Source organism: Pseudorca crassidens, chromosome 15 (genome assembly GCF_039906515.1).
Source record: "Pseudorca crassidens isolate mPseCra1 chromosome 15, mPseCra1.hap1, whole genome shotgun sequence".
In the NCBI taxonomy this organism is placed as follows: Eukaryota; Metazoa; Chordata; class Mammalia; order Artiodactyla; family Delphinidae; genus Pseudorca; species Pseudorca crassidens.
This window is the reverse complement of record NC_090310.1, coordinates 5,095,655-5,109,708: the sequence shown is the minus strand read 5'-3', so window position 1 is coordinate 5,109,708 and position 14,054 is coordinate 5,095,655. Positions and strand designations below refer to the sequence as shown.

The window sequence follows — 14,054 nt, the reverse complement described above, 5'->3', positions numbered from 1 at the left end:
TAACCGCAAATTTAACATTCTTAACGATTTAAATATAATCAACTGAAAAGAGCACAATTAAGATTCTATTTAACAAATGTATTCTAAGTCATGTAATGATTAAGTAATTCAAAGCCAATCAGGCGAACATTTTCACAAATTAAAACATCTCCTAACATAAGAATCTTTAACTTTAGTAATTTAACTTTATAGATATCATTTTGAAGCATCATTTAAAAGAAGGCAAACTATATTCCATGAGCACTTTCAATCCACATAATAAAATACTCAGTTTACCTCTTAGACTATCTAGCTTATATACTATTTTCATAAATCACAGTACACAAACTCTTTTTGGAAAATATTTTGTCTAAAACAAAGTTAAAAAAAAAAGATATGCCAAAATGGCTTTTTAAACTTCAAAACTTTATTCTGAAGCAATAATGAATTAAGAGTAAGTTGCAAAGATAGTGCAAAGAGGTCCCATGTCCCCTTCACCCAGTTTTCCCCACTGGTGACACCTGACACAATCAGTGCAATCCCCAAAGTAGGGCCCTGACACTAGGGTGCGGTGTGTGTGTGGCTTGCAAGTCCTGTTATCAACATGTGTGGATTTGTGCAACCACCACTCAACAGAAATGCAGAACTGCCCCCCACCACGAAGACCTCCCATGCTACCCCTTTCTGCTACCCCTTTATAGTCACACTGCCGCCGCCCCCAACCATTCCTCAGCCCTGGCAACCACGAACCTGGTCTCCTTTTCTATAATGTTCTCATTTTGAGAATACCATGTAAGTGAAATCACACAGTATGTGGCCTTCTGAGATTGATTTTTTTCACTCAACACAATGTCCTCCAGATTACCCGAGTCACTGCCTGCATCAGCAGTCCCTTCCCTTCTACTACTGAGCAGGATTCCATGGCTGGATGGACCATAGTTTGTTTAACCGGTCACCTATAGAGGGCATTTTAGTTTTTCCAGTTTGAGGCTACTATAAATAGAGCCACTATAAATAATCACACAAGAGATTTTGCATGGAAGTAAGTTTTCATTTCTATGTGATAGATGCCGAGGAGAGCAACAGCTGGGTTACAAGACGTGACGGTTAATTCTCTGTCAACCTGGCTGAGCCACAGTGCAGATATTTGGTCAAACACTATTCTGGACACTTCTGTGAGGGTGTTTTTGGATGAGATCATCATTTAAATCAGTGGACTTTCAGTAAGAGCAGACGGTGCTCCAAAATGTGGGTGGGCTTTGTCCAAAGAACAAAGACTAGCCTCACCCAGTGAAGAAGGAATTCTGCCAGCAGATGGCCTTTGGACATGAACTGAACAGTGGTTCTGCTCTGGGTCTCCAGCCTGCTGGTCCACCCTGCAGACTTACCAGTCTCCATAACTGCATGAGCCATTTCCCTAAAATAAATTACCTATCCATCCATCTCTCTCTCTCTCGCTATCCATCCATCCATCTATCTATCTCTCCATCCATCCATCCATCCATCCATCTCTCTCTCTACCTCTCCATCCATCCATCCCTCTATCCATTCATCTATGTATCTATCTATCCATCCATCCATCCATCCATCCATCCATCCATCTCTCTCTACCTCTCTATCCATCCATCCATCCCTCTATCCATTCATCTATGTATCTATCTATCCATCCATCTACCTATCTATCCATCCATCTATCCATCCATCCATCCATCCATCCATCCATCCATCCATCCATCCATCCATCTATCTACAGATTCTACCGGCTCTGTTTCTCTGGAGTACGTTGACTAATACATACAGTGGTAAGCGTATGTTTAGTTTTTTAACAAACTCTCAAACTATTTTCCAAAGTGGCTGTACCATTTTACATTCCCACCAGCAATGTGTGAGAGATCCAGTTTCTCCACATCCTCACCAGCATCTGGTATTGTTGCTATTTTATTTTAGCTTTCCTAATACTTGTGAAGTGGTCTCTCATCATGATCGTAATTACCCTAGCTAATGATGTTGATCTTTTCATTGCTATCCACAGATCCTCTTTGGTGTCACTTGATGTCTTTTGTTTATTTTTGTTTTTTACTGTTGAGTTTTGTCTATCTCTCTGCCAAAAACAGTCCTAATTATGTAGCTATATAAGGTCTTGAAATTGAGTCAAATGATTCCTCCAATTTTTATTCTTATTTTTCATAATTGTTTCGGCTATCCTACTTTTGCCTTTATATATAATTTTAGAATAATCTTGTATATAGGTTTTTAAAATCTTGCTGGGATTTTGATAGGAATTGCAGGAATCTGACTGGGAAGAACGGACATCTTCACGAATCTTCCAACCCATGAATATGGTATGTCTCTTTGTTTATTTAGACCTTGATTTCTTTCATCAGTTTCTATAGTTTTCAGCATACAAGTCCTGTACATGTACTTAAGTATTTCTTTTTTGTTTTTGAGTGAATATAAAAGTTATTTTATTTAAAAATTGGTTTCCACATGTTCATTGATAGTACACAGAAATAAAACTGACTTTTGTATGTTGACCATGCATCCTGCAACCTTGCTGAATTCTCTCTTACTAGTTCTAGGGGATTTTTTTTTTTCGGAGATTACTTGGGATTTGCTGCATAAACATTTTCTGCATATAAACACAGACACTTAGGTCTTTCTTTCTGATCTACAGGCTTCTGAATGTTTCCTTTTCTTGCCTTATTGAGCTAGTTAGAACTTCTGGCTCTTATTGAATAGCGGGGATGAGAGCGAACATCTACGTCTTTCTTGATCTTAGGGATAAAAGCATTCAGTCTTTCACCATTAAGTATGATGCTAGATGTAGATTTTTTGTAGATGTTCTTTAATAAGTGGAGATTCTCATCTAATTCTAGTTTTCAAAGAGTTTTTATCATGAATTAGTGTGGAGTTTTGTCAAATGTTTTTCTCCATCAACTGACAGGATCATGTGATGTTTCTTCTTTACCCAGTAATTATGGTGGATTACACTGACTGATTTTCAAATACTGAATCAGACTAGCATTCCTGGAATAAATTCCAACTGGTCATGATATATAACTTTTTATATACTTGCTAATATTTTGGTTAGAATTTCTGCATCAACATCGATGACAGATATTGGTCTACAGTTTTCCTTTCTGCACTTTGTCAGGTTTTGGTATCGGGGTAATACTGGCTTCATAAAATGAGTTAGGAAGTGTTCCCTCCTATTTTCTAGAAAATATTGTGTAGAACTGGCATTAATTCATCTTTAGTCGTTTTGTAGAATGCTCTGGTCAAACTGTCTAAGCCTGGGGACTCTTTTTGAGAGTTTTTAAGTTGCAAACTCCATTTCTTCAATGATTATAGGTCTATTCAAATAACCTATTTCATATTGGGTGAGTCGTGGTGGTTTGTGCTTTTTGAGTAATTGGTTCATTTCATCTAAGTTGTCAAATATATATATACGTAGAGCTGTTTGTCCCTTATTATCCTTTTGATGTCTGTAGGGTCTCTTTCATTCCTGATATTAGAAATCTGTGTCTTCTCTTTTATTCTCTGTCAGTCTTGTTAGAGGATTGTCAATTTTATTATCTTTCCAAAGAGCCAACTTTATGTTTCAATGATTTTTATCTACTGTTTTCAATTTTATCGACCTCTGCTCTTATCTTTAATATCTACTCCTTCTGTTTGCTTTGAGTTCATTTGCTCCTCTGTTTTTGGTCCTTTGAAGTATGAGCTTAGGTTATTGATTTGAGACTTGTCCTCTTTTCAATGTAACCCCCCTACAGGTGAGGTGGTGTTTCTTTCTCCCGGCTTTTGAGATTTTTTTGTCTTTCATTTTCAGAAGTTTGATTATGATGTGTGTTGGCATGAATTTCTTTGGGTTTATCCTGTTTGAGATTTGATCAACTTATGAATCTGTAGGTTTGTCTTTTCAAAATGTGGAACATTTTCCAGTTAATATTTCTTCAAATACTTTTTCTATCCACTTTCTATCTCCTTTCAATCTGGGATGTCTTGATCTTTTGTTCAAGTCCCCCAAGTCCCTGAGGCACTTTTCATTTTTTTAAGCATATTTTCTTTCTGTTGTTTGAACTGGGTGATATTTCTTGTTTTATCTTCAACTTCACTGATTTTTTCCTCTGTCCTCTCCATTCTGCTGTTGAACTCATCCACTGAGTTTTTACTTTGATTATTATATTTTTCAGTTCTAAAGTGTCCGCTTTGGTCTTCCTTATATAGTCTACGTCTTTGCTGAAACTTTGTTTTCTTCATTTGTTTCAAGGGTACTATAATTTTTTTAAATATAAATTTATTTATTTATTTTATTTTTGGCTACGTTGGGTCTTCATTGCTGCACACAGGCTTTCTCTAGTTGCGGCGAACGGGGGCTACTCTTTGTTGCAGTGCATGGGCTTCTCACTGCGGTGGCTTCTCTTGTTGCAGAGCACAGGCTCTAGGCATGTGGGCTTCAGTAGTTGTGGCACATAGGCTTAGTTGCTCCATGGCATGTGGGATCTTCCCAGACCAGGGCTCAAACCCGTGTCCCCTGCACTGGCAGGCGGATTCTTAACAACTATGCCACCAGGGAAGTCCCAGGGTACTAAAATTTATTGCTCATTGAAGCATTTTTACAACAGCTGCTTTAAAATCCTTGTCAGATAATCCTAACATCTCTGTCATCTTGGTGTTGGTATCTGTTGTCTTTTCTATTTTTTGTGTGTTTATTTTATTGAAGTATAGTTGATTTACAATGTTGTGCTAATTTGTACTGTACAGCAAAGTGATTCAGTTGTAAATGCATTCTTTTTCATATTCTTTTACATTATGGTTTATCACAGGATACTGAATATAGTTCCCTGTGCTGTAACAGTAGGACCTTGTTGTGCATCCATTCTATATATAACAGTGTGCATCTGCTAATCCCAAACTCCCAGTCTATCACTACCCTGGCCCCCCTCCCACTTGGTAACCACAGGCCTATTCTCTATATCTGTGAGTCTGTTTCTGTTTTGTAAACAAGTTCATTTGTGTCATATTTTAGCTTCCACATATAAGTGATATCATATGATACTTGTCTTTCTCTGTGTGGCTTACTTCACTTAGTTTGATAATCTCTAGGTTCATCCATGTTGCTGCAAATGGCATTATTTCATTCTTTTTTATGGCTGAGTAGTATTCCATTATATATAATGTACCACATCTTCTTTATCCATTTCTCTGTCGATGGACATTTAGGTTGTTTCTATGTCTTGGCTATTGTGAATAGTGCTGCTATGAACAGAGGGGTGCATGTATCTCTTTGAAATTAGAGTTTTGTCTGGGGGTGGGATTGCTGGACCCACCCAGGAGTGGGATTGCTGGACCATTTGGCAACTCTACGTTTAGTTTTTTGAGGAATCTCCATACTGTTTTCCATAGTGACTGCACCAAATTACATTCCCACCATCTGTTGTCTTTTCTTACTTAGCTGAGTTCTCTTGGTTCTTGGAAAGATCAGTGATTTCAGCTGAAACCTGGACATTTTGGGTCTTATGCTATGAGACTCTGGATCTTATTTAAATTTTGTATTTTACAAGCAGAAATCCCAAAGGCGTTTTAAACACCTGATTTTCAACAGACCACAGACCACGTTTACAAAACATTCATTACGGTTTACTTACTAGTATGGTTCTCCATTTTTCAAAAAAGTATCGTGTTCCTTTGGGCTCGCACTTGCTTTTAACTCCTTCACTATTACTCTCACTACACTAGTGCCCGTGTAGATCTCTCCAAGGAGCACCTAAAACCAAAGAATAGTTTTTCACTTCACTTCCATCAACATGATAAAGAAGTATGTTACACTTACCAGGAAATGGAATACAGGAAAACAAATTAAGCAACAGTCAGATGGCTTTCTATTATTTTAAATTCTACCTCACGAAAAGCTTGGAAAGCTAAAATATTTTCCTTAAGTTTTAAAACAGTCATCAGATGTTTACAACATTCATATATTTATATGTACTTCTTTTCTATTTACTTAAAAATGTTTTATACTTTAACAGAAATTGCCAATGACATTACAGAAGAGTAATTTATTAGTTTGGTTCAAATATAACCCGAATATTTCTCAAAAACACTTCAACTGAGTTGTGTTATTTTGTTATGTCTACTTCACATAGGACAAAATAAACTGACAGCCAGTGTACAAACTATCATTGCGTTATAGCTTTAAAAATCCATGGCATGCCAGTTATTCCAGGCCTTTATCTTGTACTAAAGCTTCAGTCAAAACACAGGGAAAAAACACTCCACTGAAATTAACAGAACACAAAATGCAAATGAAAATAAGAACAAGCTACAAGCGATATATTAAGTATTAATATAGGACAATACAAAGGCACTCCAAAATACAATATTTAAGATGAAAATGATGATGAAGTAAAGATTTTTACCTAATTTGAGAATGGTCAAAACGAAAAGGCTTCCTTTTAAAATAGGTTTTTTATATTTTTATAAAATAGATTAATTTTAATGCCCTGAAAATAGAGAATAAGAACCTGAACAGAATTTAATGTTATATTAGGAATATAAGGGCAGAAAAATGCATAGAACAGGAAACTCTGATAATTAACTAAGCCATATTCTCTGTTTCAAATAACGAGTTTGCACAGATATAACAAGCCTAACACGTCCATGGTGCTGATTTGCAAAGAGGGGAGAATAACTAGGGGACCAGGCAATGATCTGGCTCACTGTCTCTCTCTCTCTGTAGCCAGCACTGTTGTCATCCTTGGAGGGCAACGTATGCAGGGACTATTCACTCAACACCGGGACCTCTCAGTTCTCTGACCTCACTCCCGCTCATCTTTCCTATGAGCCCATCTCAGCAAACACTCCCAGGGGTCTAGACCTAGCTAGTAATTATGTTATGGCCAAAACCTTGAATTTTAACTTCTTCTCTACCCGTCCTTCGATTTCCAGCTCACTTACTTCAACAGTCTAATCCAACAAGTGCACAACTTGCCCCCCAATCCACTAATGATCCCGCTTTTCCACCCTCCTGCCCTGACTGCAGGCCCCGCTCTCCTCCCTGACAGCTTAGAGCCCACGACCCTTCACTCCCATCACCCCCGTGCCCTCTCACTGAGGTCTATTAGCTCAGCCAAGCCTCGGTGCTGCTTAAATCCATCTACTTGCCTACAATAAAAAGCATCAAAAGTAGAAAAAAGCCATGATGAGTGGTCTCACTTTAAATCTGTGAGGGTCCTCAGTGCTGCTCACCACCACCCCCATTTCCCCAGTTGATATACTTTCCCACATTCTCCTCCTGCTCAAACTTCACGTACATCTTTTCACTCCTGCATTTCAAACGGGCCTCCTATTTACTGAGTAAAATGATCAAAAGTGAACCTGCTCATTTTAACACCAAATCCACCTGCACCTGTGTACACATCCTGTTTCTGCTCCCATTTCAGGAGAGAAACTGTCCCTGTGCCTAAGACCAAGTCCTACAATAATGCTGTGGATCCCTCCTACGCTTACACCCCCTCCCACAGTATCAGTCCCCCCCCCCCATATAAACATGCTAAAATAGCAGCATATACTATAAAAAAAAAACAATCAAAAACCCTTCCCTTGGCCCTTGGATGGGCCCAAACAGCTCATCATTTCTCTGTTCCCTTTTAGATTAAAACTCCTCAACAGAGTTGTCTAAATGTGCTATCTCCAGTTTCTCCCTGGAACCCACCACACGTGAGGATGTGACATGGCCCTTTTGAGGTCACAAGCACTGAATCTTCTGAGGATACCATGGACTGCATGCTGCTGGGTCCTAATTCTCCCAGCCTTCATCTTGCTCAGTGTGTCCACAGCATCTACTGCAATTCATCTTCTGGAGCTCCTCCTCAGACCTTCAGAATAATGCTCCTCTCTCCTGTGCCCTCTCCTACTCACTGGCTGACTCTCTGTCTCCCTCACAGGGTCTCCCTGACTGTGCTGACCTCCCCGCTGCAGGGCCTCAGGGCTCGGTCCTTGTGCCTCCCCCTCTCCTCTGTGTTAGCATTCTCGGTGATGTCATCTAGCCTCAAGTACCACCTCTATACTGAGTTCTCCCAAGTTTATATCTCTGTCTTGAACTCTCAATTTGCATTTCCAGCTGCCTACATGGTATCTCCATTTGCACATCTGAGAGCCATCTCACCCCTGATGTATCCAAAAGTGAACCCATCTTCCTCCTCCATGTCTGCTTCTCCCTAGTCTTTCCCATCTCAGATCACAGCAACTCCATGCTTCTTGCCAATCGGGCCATAAGCCGTCATCCTTAACTTCTTTCCCTCTCCAGACTCCGTATCTGCTCCATCCCAAGTCCTGTGTGCTTCCTGTTGGAACCTCGACCTCTCCATGCTATCATCCAGGTCCAAGCCTGCCTGCAACTCTCCCTAGACAATTGCGGCAGCCTTCTTACCAATTTCCCTGCTTCCCCGTGGCCCTCTACAACATGGCGATCCTCTCAACCTGTAAGCCAGGTGATGTCACTCATCCCCAGATCCTGGAGCACCTTCCTAGCCCCCTCTGAGGAAAAGTCAAAGTCTCTAAATGCAGGAAATACCTCATGTCCCCTGGCTCCCCTACCCCTCTCTGAGCCTGTCTCCTACCATTGACTGTTTACTGTCTGATCACCCCCCAGCCCCAACTAGAAATTTCAGCTTTGTCAGGGCAAGGGTTCCAGCTGTTTGCTGCTACATTCCCAGGACTCCACAGGCCAGGACTTTACCATCTTCCTCCACATCATACTCCCAGCACCAAGAACAACGTCTGACACATAATAGGTTTTGCTAAATGGCTTAGAAGATCCGGTAACTAATAAAGTTTGCACGACATGAAAGATACACGACAAACAACTCTTATCGGAAAGACAGAAGCATGAGATGGTTGACTACAGAGCAAATACATCTTCTGGTCGTGGCCGCCCTACTTATGATGCAATGATCACTCAGTTACACCCTTTTACAAAGAATGATTGCTCCATCATAGAAACAGTTGTTATAAAAAAGATCATTCCTTCTGTGGTAAAAAGATCAACAAAGTGTGTTATTATAGGTCACTTGACAGGCTACGAGAAACACAACAGTTCTTCACAATGGTTTTCATTATAACCATGCTACCCATCTATTATAAAGTGGTTTAAGTGTCATAAGGGAAGGGGGAGAAGAAAGAAGAAACAAATAATTTGAGGAGGACAAAAAGCTTCTAAAATTCCCATCTTTTTTCCCTTTTTACCGTTGTCTGCCAACAACTAGAAAAGTCTCTGATATAGAAATAAAAGACCTTCTTGGAAAAACTCACACACCCAGGAATGCTGACGCTCACACTTCCACATGGTTTCAGGGGCCAATGGAGAAATTCAATTGGGACCACAGTGTGTAGACAGTATGTGGAATGTCACGTAACACACGTCTTAATTAGCTTTAAATTCTAAACAGTGTAAGCAGGAGGGGAAGAGATGAAAGCGAACAAACTTTACCTTTCCAAACCAGCCATGTCCAATTTCCTGTATATAATTTAGACTGTGGCGGGCGACTTGAGACTTCAAACCTTCTGTAGGAAAAAGAACGTTGAAAACTAAAGGTAAGTATTTAACTGAAATAAATATTAATATATAACCTATAAAGTACAAACACTAACATAAATTTAATGTTTGTGATAATAAAGGTAGAAATAAATACATAAAACATCTCTCTCAAACTAATAATGCCAAAACGGTCTCAAATTTTAAAACTGACAGTATTTGTGAATGAATATCCTGCCCTGACTTTAAGCTCTTGCACGGAATCCTCTGACCAACTACCCTACTATAACCACCAGTCACCACCAGTCACCACCACCTCACTGGCCTTTACTCAGTCCTTCCTTTTACGGCGAAGTAGGGACCTCCGGGGCTGTCCCTCCCTAGAAACACTGAAAATCTTGTCAAAAAAACTGTAAGCATCAACCTTATCAGAACTCTGGAGGGTGGAAAAGGTTTATAGCAACCAAAGAGAACCAGAAGGAAGGCCACTGAAACAGGTAGACTTGCTTTGTGGCCTTTAATTTACTCATGTCCTACCTCTCTTGCAGCACATCTTAAAGATGACCCATGTGGGGCTTCCCTAGTGGCGCAGTGGTTGAGAATCTGCCTGCCAATGCAGGGGACACGGGTTTGAACCCTGGTCTGGGAAGATCCCACATACCGTGGAGCAACTAGCCCCGTGAGCCATAATTACTGAGCCTGCGTGTCTGGAGCCTGTGCTCTGCAACAAGAGAGGCCGCGATAGTGAGAGGCCCGCGCACCGCGATGAGGAGTGGCCCCCACTTGCCGCAACTGGAGAAAGCCTCGCACAGAAATGAAGAGCCAACACAGCCAAAAATAAATAAATAAATTAAAAAAAAAAAAAAAAGATGACCCATGTGCCAGAGTGGGTGCTGGTTCCAGAGGGAGCACAGTGACCTTCTTCCCCAGAAACTGTGCTTCTTTTTGACCTGACTGGGGTTTCCCGGAAGGCCTGCTGCGGTGGTGCCCCTTGTTCCACCTAACTTGGGCTCTATCAGGATGAAGAGGCTTCACGTGCCTCAGAAACAACGAAAGCCAAGTGGACAAGGCGCTGCTGCCCGGGGCAAATAAAAAATCCCAACTGAGGCAATAACAGACAGGCTGGAGCTTTAGCAGAAAAGCCCAGTGAAATTTGGGGGGTTTGGGGGGATATGGGCTTTTTAAAAAAAGCTATTATTACACAAACAGGGAAACTTAGAGAGCCACTTGCATGCCCAGGGAAGCACACACACTCAGAAGAGGCCCAAGAAGAACAGAGGCTTCACCTCTGGCAAGTCTCATGCTCAGCAAAGCAGGAAGTGAAGGCTAAGGCAGAGCTGTCAGTGGCCAGGCTGAGGACCTGCCCCAACACAGAGCCAGTCTGCCAGGACCTAGACAGCATCTGTCATTTGTTTCCTTTCTATTTTCTTCTTTTTTTTTTATTATTCAAAATGTCCAGTTTTCAACAAAAAATTACAAACCAAATAAAAAACAATAAAGAATGCTACATGCACTGATACAAAAGATATTTAAAAGAAAGTGTCCCTGAGAAAACAGACATTGGCCTTGCTGGACAAGACCTTAAATCAACTGTCTTAAACACGCTGAAAGGGCTAAAGGAAACCACAGACAAACAACCAAAGGAAACTGAGAGAATGATATCCCAATAAATAGAGAAGACCAATAAAGTGACAGAAATTATTAAAAGGAGCCAAATAGAATTTTGGAGCTGAAAGTGCAATAACCAAAAAAAAAAAAAAAAAATCACAAGAGGGTTTCAACAACAGATTTGAGCAGACAGAATAATCAGTAAACCTGAAGGGAGGTCAAATGAAATTATCCGATCTGAGGAGGAGGAAGAAAAAAGAATGAAAACATTAATGAATGAAGTCTAAGGGACTTATGGGATACCATCAAGTGGACCAACATACATATAATGAGAGCCCCAGAGGATGAGGGAGAAAAGGAAGCAGAAAGAATACTTGAAGATATAATGGTAAAAAATATCTCAAATCTATGAGAAACATGAATCTATACATCTAAGAAGTTCAACAAAGTCCAAGTAAGATAAACTCAGAGATCCACACCAAGACACATTATAATCAAACTATCAAAAACCAAAGATAGAGAATTTTGAAAGCAGCAAGAGAGAACAAGTCATCACATTCAAGGGATCTTCAATAAGAATAACAATTCCATGTCTCATTAGAAACCATGGAGGCCAGAAAGCAGTGGGATGGCACATATAAAGTGCTAAAGAACAGTACCATCAACCAAGAATTCTATACCTAGCTGTCCTCTAAAAATGAAGGAGAAATTAAGACATTCTCAGATAAACGAGTTTAGGGAGTTTGCTGCCAGTACACCTGCCCTATAAGAAATGCTGAAGGGAGTCCTTCAGGCTAAAATAAAAGGACATTAAAGAGTAACTAGAAGTCATATGAGGAAATAAAGATTTCTGGTAACTACATAGGTAAAATAAAAGCCAGTACTACTGTATTTTTGTGTGTAGCTCCTTTTTTATTTATTATATGACTTAAAAGACAAACACATTAAAAAATTGTATAGTTGACCCTTGAGCAACACAGGTTTGAACTGCACAGGTCCACTTAAATGTAGATTTTTTTCAATAAATACTGTAGCACTACACAATTCACAGTTGGATGCAGAAACATGGATACAGAAGGCCCACTATAAAGTTATACACAGATTTTCGACTGTGTACAGGGATGGGGGTGCGTAGTTGTGTGGGGTGTGGGTCAGCACCCTTAACCCCCTCGTTGTTCAAGGGTCAACAATAAATCTATGTTAATGGGCACACAATGTATAAAGCTGTAATGTGTGTCAACATAAAGGGAAGGAACAGGTTTTATATGTTGGTGAATATAAATTCAGTTGTTATAAATTCAAACTCAGTTGTTATAAATTTAAGGTAATTGTAATCCCATTATAATCACTTTTTAAAAATATAAAAAATATACACAAAAGGGAATGAGAAGGGAATCAAATGATATGCATGCATGGGTGCACACACGCCCACATACACACACACACACACACACACACACACACACATACAAATTCCAGTGGCCTGTCTTGCAGAAATGGAAAAACTGATCCTAAAATGCATATAGAATTGCAAGGGACTCAGAATAGCCAAAACAATCTAGAAAAAAAAAAAAGTTGGAAGACACATATTTCCCAATTTCAAATATTACTACAATGCTACAATAATCAAAACAGTGTGGTACTGGCATAAGGATAGACATATAGATCAATGGAATACAACTGAAAGTCCAGAAATTAACCTAAACGAATATGGTCAACTGATTTTCAACAAGGGTGCCAAGACAATTCAAGGCGGGAAGAACCGTCTCCTCAAAACTTGTTGCTGGGACAACTAGTCATCCACCTGTAGAATTAACCTGGATCATTACCTCACACCACATATAAATATTTTATATGAAACACACCAGCTGTGTCATGTTTTAGCTAGCTTTTTTTAAAATATAGCCTATAGCAATATTAATCAACTGTTCAGTTTATACTGCCCTAAACATACACCACTGTGTGTGCAGTACCAAGGCAGGCCTGGTACCTACAAAGACTTAAAGAACCTTCTCAGCAGTATTAGAAATCCCTAATTATTGAACCACTAGTGATACTCTATTTTATAATAAGAAATTAATTAACATCTAGTCAAACCTCTATCTTCTATCTTAGCATGAAAAGTAATATCCAAATTACCCCTCCTCCCCAAACGCAGGACATCCCAGTAGAAAACAGCAGTGTCCTACTCAGCCAGACAGGCAGTGTTGAGAACTGGCAGAGAAGCCTGCCTACCAACACAGAGGCCAGGAGCCTCTGTCAGAGTATTCCATTTTGAAGAATCGAGGAGACCAATTTACTCTTATGCCAGAGCCAAGGTCCAAAAGGAAAGGACTCAGCTTTTGCAGGAATGCAATGGGCCTGACCACTAGAATTCAGCTTCACCAGAGAGCAGAAGGAAGAAAAATTAGCAAGCAGAGGAGACAGGCAGTCCAATTTTTTTATGATTAGTAGTAAGGCTCCCTTTCTCACTTCTCAGAAATTATTCATGGAAACATGACATCAGGATGGAAGGTCTTACCTACAGAAGGCTGGAATTGTGATGGAGCTGGTAGTGAAATATTTGGTACTGAAAGTGTGAAAACTTCTGCTGGGGATTGAACAGAGGGAGTATCTTCTGCTGGTGGTGTGAAATCAATCTCATCATCAAAATTATCTTCAAATTCCTAAAATAAAGGACGAGCAATGTTATATCTAATATAAATCAGCTTAAGAGTAAATACCAAAAACATCTGCTAACATTTAAGATATGAACATTTATTCACTCATTTGGAACACACTGCCATAATTTTTTTTTCCAATTTGTGCTGACTTCAGGTAAAAAGCATATGTAATTGTGTTCTCCAACTCAAAATAGCAGAATAAATAAGATCTGAAAATAAATTATACATATTTTATGTAATTTTTAAACTGGTAACTTGAAGTTAAATGC

The 14,054-nt window shown here is 39.6% G+C and overlaps 1 protein-coding gene across 4 annotated transcripts in view; it reads right to left on the bottom strand.

Moving 5' to 3' along the window:
* The window catches only part of LMTK2 (lemur tyrosine kinase 2), a 174,876-nt gene that overhangs the window by 37,873 nt on the left and 122,949 nt on the right, over window positions 1-14,054 (bottom strand). For all 4 annotated transcript variants that reach the window (XM_067705467.1, XM_067705468.1, XM_067705465.1 and 1 more), the window contains 3 exons: window positions 13,644-13,788; window positions 9,470-9,543; window positions 5,628-5,746 (listed from right to left, as the gene is read on the bottom strand). In XM_067705467.1, coding sequence (XP_067561568.1) covers window positions 5,628-5,746; window positions 9,470-9,543; window positions 13,644-13,788 — 338 coding nt within the window. The remainder of the gene's footprint in view (window positions 1-5,627; window positions 5,747-9,469; window positions 9,544-13,643; window positions 13,789-14,054) is intronic.